Raw genomic sequence first — 16,253 nt, forward strand, 5'->3', positions numbered from 1 at the left:
AAACAGGATTTCCCCCCCCCCCTGGCACTTTAAAACAAAAAAAAAATGTTAGACTGGACCAATATTAGGTGCAGTCCAAAGTTAAGCTTATTTAAATCAGGATGGGCTGGCTAATTTTCTGATACTCTTATAGTAACTTGCCAAACTTTACTAAAACCTGGTACCTCCTATATCTTCCCCCGTTCAGTCCACATATACTTCCCTGCCCCTCATGTATTATTCCTGAACTGTGGAAAGCAGGTGCCGGTCTTACTTCTAAGTCTAGTTCTGGTGCTCCCACATGAAGATTCAGATGCAGTGAACATATTGCTAAGCATAAGCAAGAATGCATCTTCAGATGCAGTTAATTTATTGCTAAGCAAATGCAAGGAACAAGAGTGCTCTATGAAGCTATATTTCTATGAAGCTTCCATTCAGATTTAGTGAAGAGCTGTTGTTTTATACCCCACTTTTCACTACCTGAAGGAATCCCAAAGCAACTTACAAACACCTTTCCCTTGCACTCCCCACACCAGGAACCCAGTGAGGTAGGTGGGGCTGAGAGAATTCTCTGTGCGAACATCTTCTGAGGGCTCCTCCCCTTCCCATCCCCTCTAGTCCCATCACTGGCCATTGGAGGGGAAGGTCGAGATGACCAATTCAGGAAACCCTTCCAGGGCCATCTAGAAATCCCAGGCTTTCCCGAAACTCTGGCTAAGAAAGCCTGCTCGAAAGTCTCTCTTTTCCCCAGGGTCAAGGCTTGCCCCCCCACCCACCCACAACACATTTTCCTCACTGTTCAGCTATAGACACTTCTACTGTTCCCACAGATGACTAGACATAATTAGTGGCCAACTAAACTTATTTTGCAAAAAAAAAAAAAAAAACACCTTAAAGGGTAAATAATCAATCATGTTTGCCTTTGGGAAGAGGACTCTAGCGATAAGATTTATATCACAATTCACATTAAAAATCAATAGTTTTTAAAAACACCCAGAACCGACTCCCCACTATTCCTTGGAGGGAGATGTCCAGACCAGACCTAATGTAAGCGACCTGCAGCAGAACTGAATTGGGAAACCAGGCCTGTTGAGCTTTGATCTTCGGACCCATCACTCATATGGAAGTGGATGCCAGTCATGATACTATTTGCATGTCAAAGCTTTAATTGTTCACTTCGTCTTACCTTAATTTACTGCCACAGTGGTGACACCGGAAGCATGATTTATGAAAGGTCTGTTTGTCGGCCACCAGACACTCCATTGGATAAACTCTCTTTTGACAAAGTAGGCAGGTTTCCTTTCCCTGAACGTGCAGTTTCTAGAAATAAATGAGACAAGGTCTCAGTGCCATATGTTATTATTCATTTTATTTTTCCTCGGGCTGAGCACAGAATGTTTCATCGCCACAATGCAAGCTGAAATACTTGGCTCGCAGATAATTAACACCTAAGCCTCCGGTTTATAGGGTCAAATGAGAGTCATGCTGCAATGAGAACATATATTTACTTTGAAGACACAGGCTAGGGATTCATACTCAAGTAGGAAGAGAGGTGGCAAGAGGAAATGGAAGTATCTCGCATTTCCTCTGTATTGGGGCCTCTGCCCTAATGTGCAAAATGAGAGGTTTCACAGCTAGAACCCACATACCTCTGTGAGGAAGGTGGACTGTGCATCTGAGGGACCACCTTTCCTAATATGTCCCCTGGATAGCACTGTGCTCTACTAACACCAATTTGTTGGTAATCCCTGGCCCTCGAGACATTTGCTTGACCTCAACCAGAGCCAGGGCCTTTTTGGCCCTGGCCCTGACCTGGTGGAATGAATTGCCTGTTAAAATCCATGGCCTGATGGAGCCACAGGGCCTGCAAAATTGCACTTTTCTTCCAGGCTTATGGTTGAGGCCATGGCTGCCCCTCCCTCCCCCAACATTTGAGTCCACCCCAAGTCTGGTCAGCTTAGTTGAAGGGAGGGTATTTAAGAGGAGAAGTAGAAGGGTACTAGTTTTAACTATATTATTGTTGTTGTTGTTGTAAACTACTCTGGGCCTGCTTGCAGGGAGAGTGATTTAGAAATCAAATAGATAAATAACATATTTTTTAAAAAAAATCTTTCACTCCTACACAAATATTTTGATAGGGGACAGGGTACCAGGGTGTCTATGTTTCCCATTTTATGTTACAAGAGAACTACTCCAGCTTCCTTTTTTTTTTTTTTTTTGTACTACATTGGGGAATTTTATCCTGGCAGAAGATCATATAGTTCTGAAAAGGACTGAATCAACAGTATTGATCAATAATACAGACTTTTTACATTATTTACTTTGGTGAATCAGATGTGCTTTTCACAAGCTGCTTTGATCCTTTGGGTAGATAACTGACTATTGTTCATCCCTAATATGCTAAGTCCATCACATACCTCATTAGTGCAGTCAACAGTTTATTAATATTTTGTCAATAACCAATCTACCTGACACTATCAGGGGAGTCCGAAAGCTTACAGACTCCTCAGGCAGCTGTTGGCTTTCGCACGCTGTTATGACCCAGAAGATTCTATTTTCTGCTATTTGTTTCTGTTGTTCACCTCTCTCCTCCCTTTCCCCAATTCTTCCTGTTCCTGGTTAGCCTGCTCTTCCTTCTAGCCTATCAGCCTCAAGGCTTGGTCATGGAAGACAGCAAATTATAAGCGCCATTATTCAACAGGCCTTAGGTATGTAATCTCCAGGCTTCACATTGCAAAGAAGAGGGATAAACATATATCTCAATAAATGAAAAAATGAGGTATCCTAATCCTAGCTGATGCCTTTTAAAATACTACATAGTTGTTGACTTCTAGATAGCAAAAACAGTTTATATGCTACTTCTGTTGCAATTCCGGCCTCCAAACCCAAAATAACTTCTATGAACCTTCTGTCTTTAGGCCTTATGGATTGGTGCCACTATGTGCTCTTTTCATTTTCCAGATCTCTTGGTCACAGCATATTGCAGGAGAGGGCCAACCAATGAGCCAGCTGTGCTGGGAATGGCAGAATATAAATGTACTAAATAAATAAATGAGGCAGAGTATTGGAATTGCAATCAACAAATAATTTGGTGAAGTCAGTCTTGAAGGCTGTTAAGGTACTTAAGCAGGTGAGCAGTACCTATGTGCTCACTGGTGACACCTAATGGTCACTCTGATGTTGCAGAGAATTCTGAGCCATGTGCTGTGGGGATTCCTTTGTTTAAGGTGGGCTCCACTTCCTGCTTCTTCAGGAAGATGTACAGTGTTTTCTTTGCAGAAGCAAAGAGCACTGCCCTTCATTAAGGTTCAATCATTAAGGCAATCTGTTGATGTGTAGGCATATAGTCTACTTGAGCCAGCCATAGGGGCTTGCAATGTGTTTTCTTTGTGACTATCTTTTAAGCTTTTGTACTCTACTTCAGTAAGGAAACTGAAACTGATGAATATGATATATATTTGTAAATCTTTCCTAGTAAAGATTCTGCCTTTTAAACCTCAAAGTACTGTGAGTATGGATCTGTGCCTCATCCACAAAGGTAACTAATAACTGCAGACTTTCAAATGCTCTGTTACTCTGCAGCTCTATTTCTCTGGAGGGACTCAAGACTGAATCAAGTCCAAAAGTCCCAACACAGAAGACTTGAGCAGCATTCTCAAATTCTCAAAAACTGCCTGATTGGTATTTGCAGTTAAGATTCCTGTAAGGTGCTTTATGTCAAGCCGCTTTTGAACACTGTTCAGAAACTTCAACTGGTTCCATATATGATGGCCAGGCTCTCTGTGTCAAATGATCTGAACTGGTTCCAATCATTTTCCTACTAGGAAACAAAAGCTCTCTAGTAATTAAATTGGTTGCCAGGTTTCTATAGCTGGCAACGACATCTTGTAATTGAAGTACAATCAATGCTTTATGATGTATTTCTTCTGTTTTCTTTTTGTATGCCAATAAAAAATCTTCTGAATCTGATTGGTTCCTTGTCTGTTTCTGGGCCCAATTTAAAGGGCTACCTTGAAAGCCGAAATGGTTTAGGGCTAGGGAACAGGAAGGACTACCTCCTTCCATATGGTCCAGTCCAACAATTAAAGTCTTACCCCTAAACCCATGCTCTCTATGCTTCCACCAGCAGAGTACTGTTAGATGGCAATCAGAGACAGGGCTTTTGCAGTCATAATAACTCATGTGTGGAAGTGTAGAGTTGCCAGTTTGGGTCGCAAAAAAACTGGAGATTTTGAGGGTGGAGTTTGCAGAACAGGCATGGGAAGAGATCTCATCAAGGTACAAAGCCACCCCCACCCTCCGAAGCTGCCATTTTCTCAATGGGAACTGATCTCATTAGTCTAGAGCTCAATTGTTACACCAGGAGATCTCCAGGCCTTGCCAGGAGCTTGGCATCCCTAATAGAATGCCCTTTTCTTGGGGCTTACTTGGCCCCTGCCGTACCTTCTGTTTAGGCACCAGTTTAAAACTTTTCTGTTCATCTAGGCTTTTTATTGAAATTTTATCCTTTTAGCAGTCTTATTTTGATTATGCTAACCTGGGCTTCCCACCTCTTGACATTTTATAACTTGCCTTCACGCTCTCTCTCTGGCTCTCTCTCTCTGTCTCTTTAATGCTGTTGGTTTTATTGGCTTCTGGTTTTTGACAGGTAGGATGCTTTTTATTGCTCCAGGGTTGGTTTTAATGAACTGTTTACTCTTTTAATCTGCATGGATTGCTTTCTTTCTTTTTGCCCTAGCCTTCTTGAGCAAATATCTGGAGAGGAGATAATCAAATGGTCTAAATTAATTAATTGAATAAATAGGAATGGCAGGCAAACAGCATGTGGGCACGCCACTGCAGCTGGGCACCGTTTCCTCTTCCCTGTGCTGTGTGGCTGGTTTTTAATAATAAACTTAGCGTTTTTTGGTGCCCTTGAGTTATCACATTTCAGGCAGCATGGCAAGAAATAAGCATACTGAAAGAAGGGAATCGAATAAGCAAGGGTAGAAAGAAGTTATTTTGGTTTTATACTTGAGCAGAGGGTTTTGAAATCCAGGCATTCTCTTATTACATCCTTGGCTATATTCATAACTTCCTGTTTTTTTCTTATTATCTTCGTGGCCCACAGTGTTTTCCTAGCAATGTGTGAATGAAAACTTTTTAAAATGTCATAATAGGGAGGAGGTGGGGGGGTCAGTTCTTGGTACAAGCTATCATTCATCCTGTCATATGATGGAATAATCATTTTTGAAATGTTGCCCACCCCATAATTAACCCCAGGTTTTATGGCGAATTTGCATCGTGATATTCTGTGGGAGCTTGCCCTCCGCCTAGTGGAGAGACATTGGCTGACAAGAGATCCCGCCAGGGTTAGTCAATTCCCCAGGAAGTTCCAAGCAGTTCTACACCTCTCTGGCCTTGCTTCAGAAATGACACTCAGCGTCGCGCGATTTTGCAGCGTGCTCAAGCGGGTGGCTAAGTCCACAAGGCTGGATTACAATGACATCTCCAAACTGGTTTGCTGATCTGAGTACTGTGTTGCATTGTGGCAGGATCTAAGGCTGATTTCGTATCGAAATAAACTGAAATGGAAGCAGTGCGATCTTAAGCAGTTCCGCGGAAGTCGATAAGCTCAAAAGGGCATGAGTCTGCTGACGATTGCACTGCCTATGTACTTGGTACAGTCACCATCTGCTCAGAAGCTGTGTTGTCCTAGTCCCTTTGAAGTGAACAGGAGCTGCACAAGATGGCACTGAACCAACGATGCATGAACAGAATGAGTTCACGGAACGGATCTCTCCACCTTCTTCCTTCCTGTTGTCCTCCTCTTGTGCCCTCTGAGTGACTCTGGAGAACTGGGAACAGGAGTGGGATGAGGTGCAGGGGGAAGTATTTGGGAGTGACTTCCTAGGTCTAATTTCCCACTTCTTCCCTCGTCCCTCATGCACCCATCCCTCAGTGTTTTTAAAAGACATCTCAGCTCCCCAGTAGCAGATTCTCAGGAGCACAAAAGAGGCTGTAGGAAGGAGAGACAGCAACTTTCCGTGAAGTCATGCCATCCAGCTCACCATGTTTCATTTGGCATACTACCACCCCAAAGGCCTGGATTAGGGTTGAGTGCTTCGGTGTCTGAAGCGGCTGTTCCCGCCTGAAACAGCCAGCACCACAGCACGGGGAGGGAGGGGAGGCGCGGGCGCTGGTGCACCAATTGGCACACATGCGCAGGTGCACAGCTGCGGTGCTGGCTGCTTCGGGCAGGAATGGCCACTTCGAACACCAAAGAACCCAACTCTAGCCAGGATCCAATTAAATTATGCAAAAAGACAGCAATGCTCCACTTCAAGCCGAAGGAAATAACAAACCACATTTTGCGAAGTGTCACAAACAACTCAAATGTAGCATTTACCTTTGTCAGACAAAGCCATGGCATTAGTCACGCGTTTAGCACATATTAAGATGAATAGCTTGGAAAAGCAAGAACGAAGGTTTCAGAGAGAGAGAGGGAGAGGGAGAGGGAGAAAGAGAGAACGGGGACAAAGCGTATGTGAAGGTAAGTTAATTGCAGTTATGGCACATCACCCTACTTCCATTATGTATTAGTTGTGCAAAAAATTTTCATCGCCGTCATGTCATACTGGTCAAAAGCTGTTAAAAAACCACTCTTTCTCCACACCTGGCATGCTTATTTACCACTGAGAAACTCTGCTTCCTCATGGAAGCTACTTCTCACTTCTGTTTCCGCGGCGTCAGACATCGTGTAGCCCAGGCTTTTAAACACTCTCTCGCTTTCTTGCCAAGTCTTTTGGAAATTCTTCAGCAGCTCTTCGGGGGACTCTGCAGCGGAGATATCCAAGATGTGTCCTGAGATGACATCCTCATACGTTGGAGGCGCACGTTTGAAGCCAAATCCGGACTGCAGCCCATCTGCACGTCGTGATCTGGAGGCGGCGGTCCTCGATTCCACAGTGCTGTTCTCAAATGTCTCCGTGCCAGCAGAGCCTTCACCGCGAGACTTGGCATCAAAGCACGCCACGGGCTCAAAGGAGCACTCTTTGACTGCGCACTGCTTTTGCGTGGAAGGTTTATTTTCCTTTGGTTCTCTCTGCCACTTGCCTGCAGTCTTTTGGAAACCTTCTTTTTGCATTTCCCTTCCGCGAGCAGCTTGGCCCGTTTCATCCCTTCGAAACCGGCGCCTCTCTTCCCTGAGTTTCCCACTAATCACACCATTTTCAACACATTTTTTCTTTGATTTCACCTCTGCTACTGGTTTATCAACGTTTTCTAACAGTATACCTATTTTATCTTCACTCCTGTGGCCTGATCTTTCAGACACCTCTGATTCTCTTCCTGTGTGAATCATCTGTTCAGATGCTTCAAACCGAGGCACGAGTCCTTTGGGATCAACCTTAGGAGCTTCGTATTTTTGAGCAACAGAAACAAAGTCCGCATTTGCTCTTTGTGGCTTGAAGCCTTCTGGAATGTATCCTGTCTTTTTGTTGACAAGCGTCTTGCTTGTTTCCAGTTCTCTGTGCATTTCTTGACTTTTCTTCACTGTACCAGCAGTTATTTGCGATTCCTTGATAGGCGACATCTTCGAAGACAAACTATCCGATTGCCTTGGCTCAAGCTTGATTTGTCGACGGAGACTTGCGGGAGATTTAACGATCTCAGACCTTTTCTCCATAATGGGAATGGGGGTCACTGATCTGTTTGGGGTCGCTCCTTGGGACAGTTTCACAGTGGTATCCTTGAGCTTGGCAAGTTGTTCTGAACGTTGTCTTGGTGGAGAAGGAGAGGGAGAGGGAGAGGCCACCGACTGTTGATATTTAGATGTTGGTGTGGTAGATCGAGGCGGTGGCGATGGTGGGACTGGAGTCGTTTCCCTTTGGGCAGGAGACAGAGGCTCCCGGAGGGGAGATTCAATACGCCTTGACTCTATTGTAATGTAAGTAGGTGAAGGTGCCCGGGTCCTTAATGAAGATGAAGAAGTAGTTATGTTTTCGGTGTGCCTACGTGCATTGATAAGTTTCACTTCCTGATGTGCTTCTGCCTCTTTGATTGCCTCTTTGGTCACCTGAGGTCGTTTTTTACTAGAGCCAATGCTCAGCTCAGCTATATTTTGTGATGATCCTCCAACATTAAGGGAGCCTTTCCTAGGTTTCATGGTTTTTGTGGACATCATGGCTGTCTGGATTGCATTTTCACACCACTGAAGTATCTGAGCACCCTGGTCTTTAATGACTGTCAGCTCTTCCTTCATCTTGTCAAAGTTATTCTCCTGTGCAATAGAAGTCAACTTTTGTTTCATCTCTTGTTTGACCAGCCACTCTGGAATACCACTTAAGAACACCTGGAAAGTTTGGATCCCATTTTTATTGGGTTCCATTTCAAACTGCTTCACTCTGGACAGGACCTGATGAACTTCCTCACGCTTCCTCAAGAACTCTAAGATATCTCCTGGGCTTTTCTCATGATTCTGTGGCATTCCTCCTAGGGAATTAGACAGGGCTATTTTTTTCTGGACAATTGCTTGTTTTGGCTCTGCTGTCTTAAGAGGGCCCCTTTTGAGTTGCAGGGTTTTTTCTCCAGCATACTCCTTCCCTTCCAGACTCCTGGTTTCCTGGGACAAGTATTTTGCTTCCAGACTCAAGTTTTTCTCTTGTTGAGAAGCCTGTGTGCTCTCATGCATGTCAATTACCTTTTGCTTGACCATTTTTTCTGATTTATTGCTCACTTCCTCTTGTTTTCGTTGAATTATTATTTTCTCTTCTTTAGGAAAAGTAATTACTTGGCTCTGCTTTCCTCCCAGAGCCTGAGAGACACTCTGTTGTTTAATTTCTTCTTTCCCTGTTTCTTTCCTTTGAACTAACCTTTGTTTCACTTCACTGGACTCTTTGCCGGTTATTTTGTGCCTGTCTTGAGTGAATTTCAGAAGTGGATTTTCCAGCTGCACCTTCTCATCAACCTGCCCCTGACTGTTTGCCTTGGCAAGGCTTTCTTTTTTGCTAATGGAGCTGCTTCTGTTTCCCTTCTGTTTTTCTTGAATGTGTTGTTTGCGGACAGCTAGGCTGCTGTGCTCCTCTTGCTCCCTCTGTGTCAGGGTGTCCGTGTGCATTTCACCAAACCGTTGATCCAAAGTGGGAAGTTTGATAGTTCGGATTCTGAAAGTAGGGGATGCCGTTTTGTTTTTGGACATTTGTTGACACTCCTCATCCTCGTGTTGCTCAGTCTTGCACACCACCTGTTCCTTGTGAGAGTGCACCTTCTTAGAAGATGCTTCATATTTTGTCAGGCTTTCCATATCGCATGTAGTTTTGTTTCTAATCTGTTCCTCTGTTGAGGTTTTGAGGATGCTTTGAGACTGTCTGGTGGCTGCTATCTGTGAAGTGGGCTGTGGCTCATGATCATACAGGACCACATCTTGTAGTTTGTCCTGATCTTTGGTCTCAGAAGGCATAGTCCTTTCTGGAGCTGCAGAGGTCAATGGGTCTTGAACATGGGATTGATACTGCCCAGATGGTTTGGGTTCCAGCAGAGATGCTGCTGACTCTGTCTGAACTGAGCTTACAGAAGCTTCACTATTTCGTCTCGCAGTGAGTTGACAAGACTCTTGTACTTGCTTTTTCTCCATCACCTCCCTTTGTTGCCTGTATTTCTCTTCTGCAATCATTAAAGGGGTTTTAAATTTTCGTACATATGTCTTGGGCGTCGCCTGTGTTGTCTCTGATGGGAGGGAAGGAGATCTCACCAGTAGAAATTGACTTCTTTTCTTCATTGGTGAGGTCTCTGGCTTGACAGCATCTGTGACTGAGGAAGGCCGCCTAACCTCGTCTGCTCTTGTGCAGGCTCTTTGCTCTTTCTGTTCACAACTAGCAACATTAGTCACCATGGTGCTTTCTTCCACAGTCTTTGTCACATCCCTCCCTTTGCATATCTGATCCTCAGGCTCAATTTCGTGAGGCATATCAAGTGGATGTTCTTCTGACTGTTTTGTAAAGCTTTTCGGTGGAGGTTTCTTAATGGACGGAACCCTACTGGGTCGAATGCCAGCATGAGCTTGAATTGATTGCTGCAGTGTTTTGTCTAGGTGCTTTAAGAAGTGTTCTTTCTTCTGTTTTGGCTGAGGAATCACAGACGGCTGAGGAAGAGGGGAAGGAGGCAAAGAAGACACTGATTCACTTTCAGATTTGTCTTCTACTGAGGGTGGTGGAGGAGGGAAATGGTCAACCTCTGTTTTAGCCTGTCCTATTGGTGGTGGTGGGGAAGGAAAGCTTTGTCTGTCAGAAGACATCATTAAATGTGTTAGAGGAGGAGGTGGTGGTAGAGGAAGATCTGCTTCAGATGAAGTCACTGAGGGTGGGGGTGAAGGTGGGGGTGGAGGTGGAGGTGGAGAATCAATTTCGGATCTGTCCAGATTTCCAGCATTTTGGTTTGGGTTGTGAGGATTTTTCACCAGACTTCTGAAGTTGTATTCAGCCAAGTCCCCCTTTTCCTTTCCCCTAAACCTTGCCATAGATTTCTCATGTTGCTGGATAACATTTGAGTTTTGCTTCCTTTTGGCTTCTTGAAACTGGCCATGCGTTTCCTGTGTGACTCTGACTTTCTGATTGGTTTTTAGATTTTGTCCCGATGCCATGGAAACTGCAGCTTGGTTTGCTTTAATGTTGGTTTTTCTCTCTTCACAAACCTCTTTTGAACACTGTTTTCTTTCTTGGTGTACCTCTTGATTTTGAAAATGACCAGTCGCCTTTGAAATGATGCCCATTGACATGTTGACCACTTGCTCTGCACCTCTATGATGGTTCATATGAGTGTAGCTGTATGGTTTTGTTTTTCCTCTCATCTCTTTCTGACCAGTTGTGTCAGGCATTTGTTTTATAGACGGTTCCACACTTGATATGCTGTCCTTACTCAGTATTCTGCTTGCCTCCAATTTCTCTCCTCTTTCATTCTTCTGAACAGTACTACAAGAAGCCGACTGAGTAACTACAGAGTGATCACTACGAGTCTTTGCTTCCTTTTTCACAGTGTTCTGGACTTTGACTCTACCCATCGCTTTATCTGCTTTTTCAGTGACCTTGTGTTGGGAATTAGATAAGACCTTCACATTTCTCTTATCTGACTCATCTGCCTTTGTGTTCCATTTCTGATCTAAATGGATTGCTTTGCTGTCTTTGCTGAGAAAGCTCTTGCTTTCAGTTTCAATTCTTTGATGATGTGCTTCATGGGATTTAATATGGTTTTGTAGCTTTTCAATCACATTAACCTGGTTCTTGGCCAACTGCTGAGAAGGTTCAAAGACAGCATCAGTGCTCCTTTTCGCATCTCCACATACTCCCACTTGGTATTGTGTTGTTTTTCTTCCTGTAGATGTTCTTTGGAAGCTCTCTAAAGCTGCTTGAGTATCTCCTTTGACTATTTCTTCCTTGCCTATCTCCTGGAAAGATTGCTGAGCTGCTTTTAAAGACCATAAGGTGGACTCAAGGTCACCTCGAACAACCTCTTCTCTCAGGACTTCGTTTTTTGCCTGTCTTGCTTTCTCCAGAGATTCAATCGCCTGCTTAATATCACCAGGGATGACATCAGGTTTTTCCGTTTCTTTCAGTCGATAAGCAGATTCTTCAAGTGACTTGAGAATTGTGAGGATATCAGCTTTTATAATTTCTTCCTTCTCTGTGACAGTGGTTTGATTTATGGCCTGACTGAGAGAATTTAATGCCGCCTTCAAATCACCTTTTATAATTTCTTCTTTGCATACATGACAAGATGAATTTTGCGGCTCGGTCATAAAGATTTTGACTGCATTACACACATCTCCAGGGATGATGTCGGTTTCGTTAACTGTGCGTTGAATCTGAGACTTCTTTTTCTTAAGTAACAGCTTCGTACCTTCAACATCGCCACCGATTATTTCTTCCTCTTCCTCCTCGTCCTGATTCCTACTGGTAAATGTTTCATTTGCCCCTGTCTGGAGTTGCTTCAGATAGTCCAGAGCCCCAGCTTCTATGCATGTTGTGAAAAACTGAACGTTGCCTCTTTCTGAATCATCTATTTTAGCTCTTTCTGTTATTTCATTATTCACTGCAGAGGACAGGAGGCTGTGAATCGTACGCCTCACGTCACCACCTATGACTTCATCTTGCTGGATTTTAGTGCTATCCTTTTTGTGAAAGAGAGAATATACTGTCATGTTAATATCACCTCTCTCATTCTCCTGAATTAAAATCCCACTTTTTGCTGAGCTGCTCTTACTAAACAGGTTTTTAATGGCTTCCTGTATATCACCCTTTACCACTTCTTCCTTGTCAATGTGAATATCTGTGGACCTATTCAGCAACTGCTCTTTGGTCAAATTCACATTGCCCTTTTCTTCTTCACTGACTTTCGCTTCTCTTTCGACCGGGCTGCTTTTGGACAGCAAGTTCATCATAATGTTGGCCAGATCTCCTCTAATAATCTCTTCCTTTTGTATTTCAGGAGCCTCTTGATTCATCAGTTTATACTTTGTCATTCGGACATCTCCAATTTCATCTGCCTCCAAGATAATTCCATGAGACTCCACCATTTTGTGAGAATACAGTTCCTTTAAAGTCTCTTTCACGTTTTTCCCAATGACTTCTTCCTTTTCTATTTTGCTTTCATTGAATTCGTGGAAAGGTGTGGTTTCAAAAAGCCATGTTGTGGTCTTGACATCTACCTGTGGGATTTCTTCCCTAGCTATCCTCGCATCATTTTCATCCGTCTCCTTGATGGAGTCTAAAGGCTGGTTTTCGAAAAGCCACACTGCATGCTGAACATCGCCTTCTTCTACCTCTTCCTTTGTTACTGTCTTAACATCTTTGTACTCTGACCCCTCTCCTCTAATTTCGTCGATGGTGTGTGTTTCAAATAACCAAGTGGATGTTTTGACGTTGCCTTGTTGTATTTCACTGACACTCACTGTTCTTATGTACATGCCTTCTTTGGTCTCTTCAGACTCAAACAACTTCTTGCTGGCCTTCACGTCACCACCTTGGACGTGGTCTACTGTGGGGATGATTAATTTTTCCTCATCAGAAATTGTATCCAACGGCTGTGTTTCAAATCTATATCTGACAGAATTAACATCTCCTTTCTGGATATCCTCTTGGGTGACTGATTTTATAACATATACATTATCAGATTTGTTTATTGACCCCAGAGGCTTTGTTTCGAACAGCCACCGAGTTCCACGTACATCCCCATGAATCACTTCTTCCTTCTTAACAGTAGTCACCTCATGATAATACCCTTCCTTGTCCTGAATCGCATAAAGTGGCTGGGTCTCAAAGAGCATTCTATAGTTTTTCACATCTCCCTTTGTTATTTCTTCTTCGCTTACTGTTTTCTTGGTGCTTATGTCTGTAGAAGATTCATCTTTAATCTGGTCCAAAGAAAATGTCTCAAAGATAAAACAACCCTTTTGCACATTTCCACCTTGCACATCTGTAACCGTTTTAATGGATGTCCTGTCCTCGTGATTCTCTGTTATTTCATCGATAGGCTGATTCTCAAAAAGCCAACAGCAATGCAAAACATTCCCCTTTTGTATATCTTCACGCTGCATGGTCTTAATTTTGTTCAGTACTTCTTCTGTGCTGAGGTTTATAGAGTCTAATGTTTGGTTTTCAAATTTATGTCTCATGGTGGAGACATCTCCAGGCTGGATATCAATTTCTACAATTTGCTTGAGTTCCTTACTTTCTTCTCCTTGTATATTCTCTAGGTTTTCTGTCTCAAAAAGGAAACACGCAGTGCGGACGTCACTACCCTGGATTTCTTCCTGCTTCACTGTCTGCAGTTTCATGACTCTTTCCGAGTCTTCTCCTATTGCATCAAGAGGCTGAGTTTCAAAGAGCCAGGTACAGGTTTTGACATCTCCTCTGTGTATCTCTTCATCATCAGTCACTGCCTCTTCTTTGTCATACAAGGATTCCATGGGTTGGGTCTCGAATAGCCACCTACACATTCTGACATCCCCTTTGACAACTTCTGTGGAATCCATTTGAGTTTGGCTCTCATCATCTTCCACATTAGAAAAGTATTTAATAGAGTCAAGAGGCTGAGTTTCAAACAGCCATTTTGCTGTCTTCACGTCGCCTGACTGGACTTCCTGGGAAGATATTCCTTTAATAATCTGAATTTTTTCAGTACTCTCATCAAACTGATCGATGGGTCTGGTCTCAAAGAGCCACCGGCAGTTTCTCACATCCCCTCTTAAGACTTCTTCTTGTCGAATTGTTTTCACCTCATGATATTTCCCAAGTCTGTCCTGTATTGCATACAGTGGAGTTGTTTCAAATACATCTGTGTTTAATTTGACTGCCCCTCTTGTCACACCTTCAACATGGATTTTGTGTGTGTCATCACGTTTGCTTAACTTACAAGATTCAAAGGCATGCTTGCAGCTGCTCACATTTCCCCTGTCGATTTCCTCCAGTTTCACAGTTCTTATGAATTCTTTTCTCTCCTCTCTAATCTGTTCTAGAGGTTTAGTTTCAAAAATCAGTTTCTGGTGCTGCACATCTCCTTTTTCTTCCTCAGTGGCAGCCATTTTATGAAGTGTTCCAACATCTGGGCTGTCTTTTAGCATGTCCATTGGCAATGTTTCAAACAAGTGTTTAGTAGTATTTACATCCCCTCCTATTATTTCTTCAGTCTGCAAGGGAGCTGTATCTTCACTTTCTTTCAAGGCATCAAGAGGCTGAGTCTCAAAAAGCCAGCATTTGCCACAGACATCAGTACCTACAATGACTTCTTTTTCCATCACAGAGACTTCAGACTCCTCTTTAATAGTGTCCAAAGGCTGCGTTTCAAAAAGCCATTTTGCCTTGCCCACTTCACCTTTGACATTCTCCTCCATAGAGATTCCACGGACAACTTTGATTTCCAGAGAGTCTTTGTTAATCGTGTCTAGCGGCTGTGTTTCAAACATCCAGCGCACTGTTCTGACATCTCCTCTCTCAAGTTCTTCTCTGTGAACAGTTTTAATCTCGAGCATTTGGCCTAAATCATTCCTAATAACATACATGGGCAGAGTCTCAAAATGTCTGATGCATCTCTTCACCTCACCTTTGATCTCCTTTAGCTCAGACCTCAGCTGTAGCAACTTGGCTTCATCCACCGAGTACAGCTGCCCAAGTCTATCCAGATGCTGGGTTTCAAACATATACTTCACTGTTTTGACATCTCCACCAGCAATTTCCTCAGTGGTGAGTTCATCAGATTCATGTTCTTTCTCAAGGTGAATTTTATTCATGGAATCCAACGGCTGAGTTTCAAACATCCAGGTGGCTGTGCGGACATCTCCTCGAGCCAATTCAGGAATTTTGTCTTCACTTTCTGTATTGTCTGAGGAATGCGCACTGAGCGCATCTATGGGTTGTGTTTCAAACATCCATGTGGTATATTTCACATCTCCACCTGCGATGATTTCTTGATCCGCAATGCTTTTAACGTTGCTTGGGTCAGGGGATTCATCTTTGATTGAATCTAAAGGCTGATTCTCAAAGATCCACCTCATGGACTGAACCTCTCCTTTTAGGATTTCATCCCATTCCAAGTACTCTCTCTCTGGACTCATGCACTTCTGTGGGCTGCTTCCTGTGTTTTCAAAGAGGTACTTGGCTTGACGTACATCTCCTGCTACTGAGCTACTGGTTTCTACATCACTAGACACAATCTCACAAATATCATTGAAATAATCTTTTTCTAAATTTTTTCTCAATTCTGGGTGAATGTGTTTGTATAAACGTTTCAATTCATAGAGATTTCGTTGCTTGGAATACAAATCTTTGGGGACGGTGTGCTTCGATGGAGAGGGGGAGGGTTCAGGGGACTGGGAAAACTCTGTCATTTCAGATGGAACTTGTAGTAAGTCTGGAGAGGGTGGAGGAGGAAACTCCTCTGTGCTCCCATACTTAGAAGAGTTGCTGTAGGTTGTGGTTGAGGCCGCAGACGCATAGTCAGTTTTTCTTGCCATGTACATATCCTGTTGTCTATTTGCTGAAGCAGATCTGACAGCGGAAGAAGAAAAGGCTGCCGAAGGCTGGGCCATTTGTTGGTATTCATTTTCAATCTTTGGGGGACAAAATTAGTAATTATAAATACATTGTTTTACAGGTGGTACTTTTGATAAGGTTGATACGGTCCTACAGAAAAGCTAAGCAACAGAATGTCAAAGGAAGTCAGAGGTTCTCATCTACCCTCAATTAGAACTCAAGTGTGACAGGGTGATTGAACAATTATAGTGGGTGCAAGCCACCCATAACCGT

At 43.3% G+C, this 16,253-nt stretch overlaps 1 protein-coding gene and 1 long non-coding RNA gene across 4 annotated transcripts in view; one reads left to right on the top strand and one right to left on the bottom strand.

The window, feature by feature from the left end:
* LOC143829271 (uncharacterized) overlaps positions 1-16,253 on the top strand; it is a 62,695-nt gene that overhangs the window by 10,635 nt on the left and 35,807 nt on the right. The window lies entirely within an intron of this gene.
* Positions 1-16,253, bottom strand: part of XIRP2 (xin actin binding repeat containing 2) — a 115,147-nt gene that overhangs the window by 724 nt on the left and 98,170 nt on the right. For all 3 annotated transcript variants that reach the window (XM_077319813.1, XM_077319814.1, XM_077319815.1), the window contains exons 7-8: positions 6,652-16,057; positions 1,166-1,299 (exon numbers count right to left, since the gene is read on the bottom strand). In XM_077319813.1, coding sequence (XP_077175928.1) covers positions 1,205-1,299; positions 6,652-16,057 — 9,501 coding nt within the window. In that variant the 3' untranslated portion in view covers positions 1,166-1,204. The remainder of the gene's footprint in view (positions 1-1,165; positions 1,300-6,651; positions 16,058-16,253) is intronic.

The sequence above is a fragment of the Paroedura picta genome, chromosome 2, assembly GCF_049243985.1.
Source record: "Paroedura picta isolate Pp20150507F chromosome 2, Ppicta_v3.0, whole genome shotgun sequence".
NCBI classification, from domain to species: Eukaryota; Metazoa; Chordata; class Lepidosauria; order Squamata; family Gekkonidae; genus Paroedura; species Paroedura picta.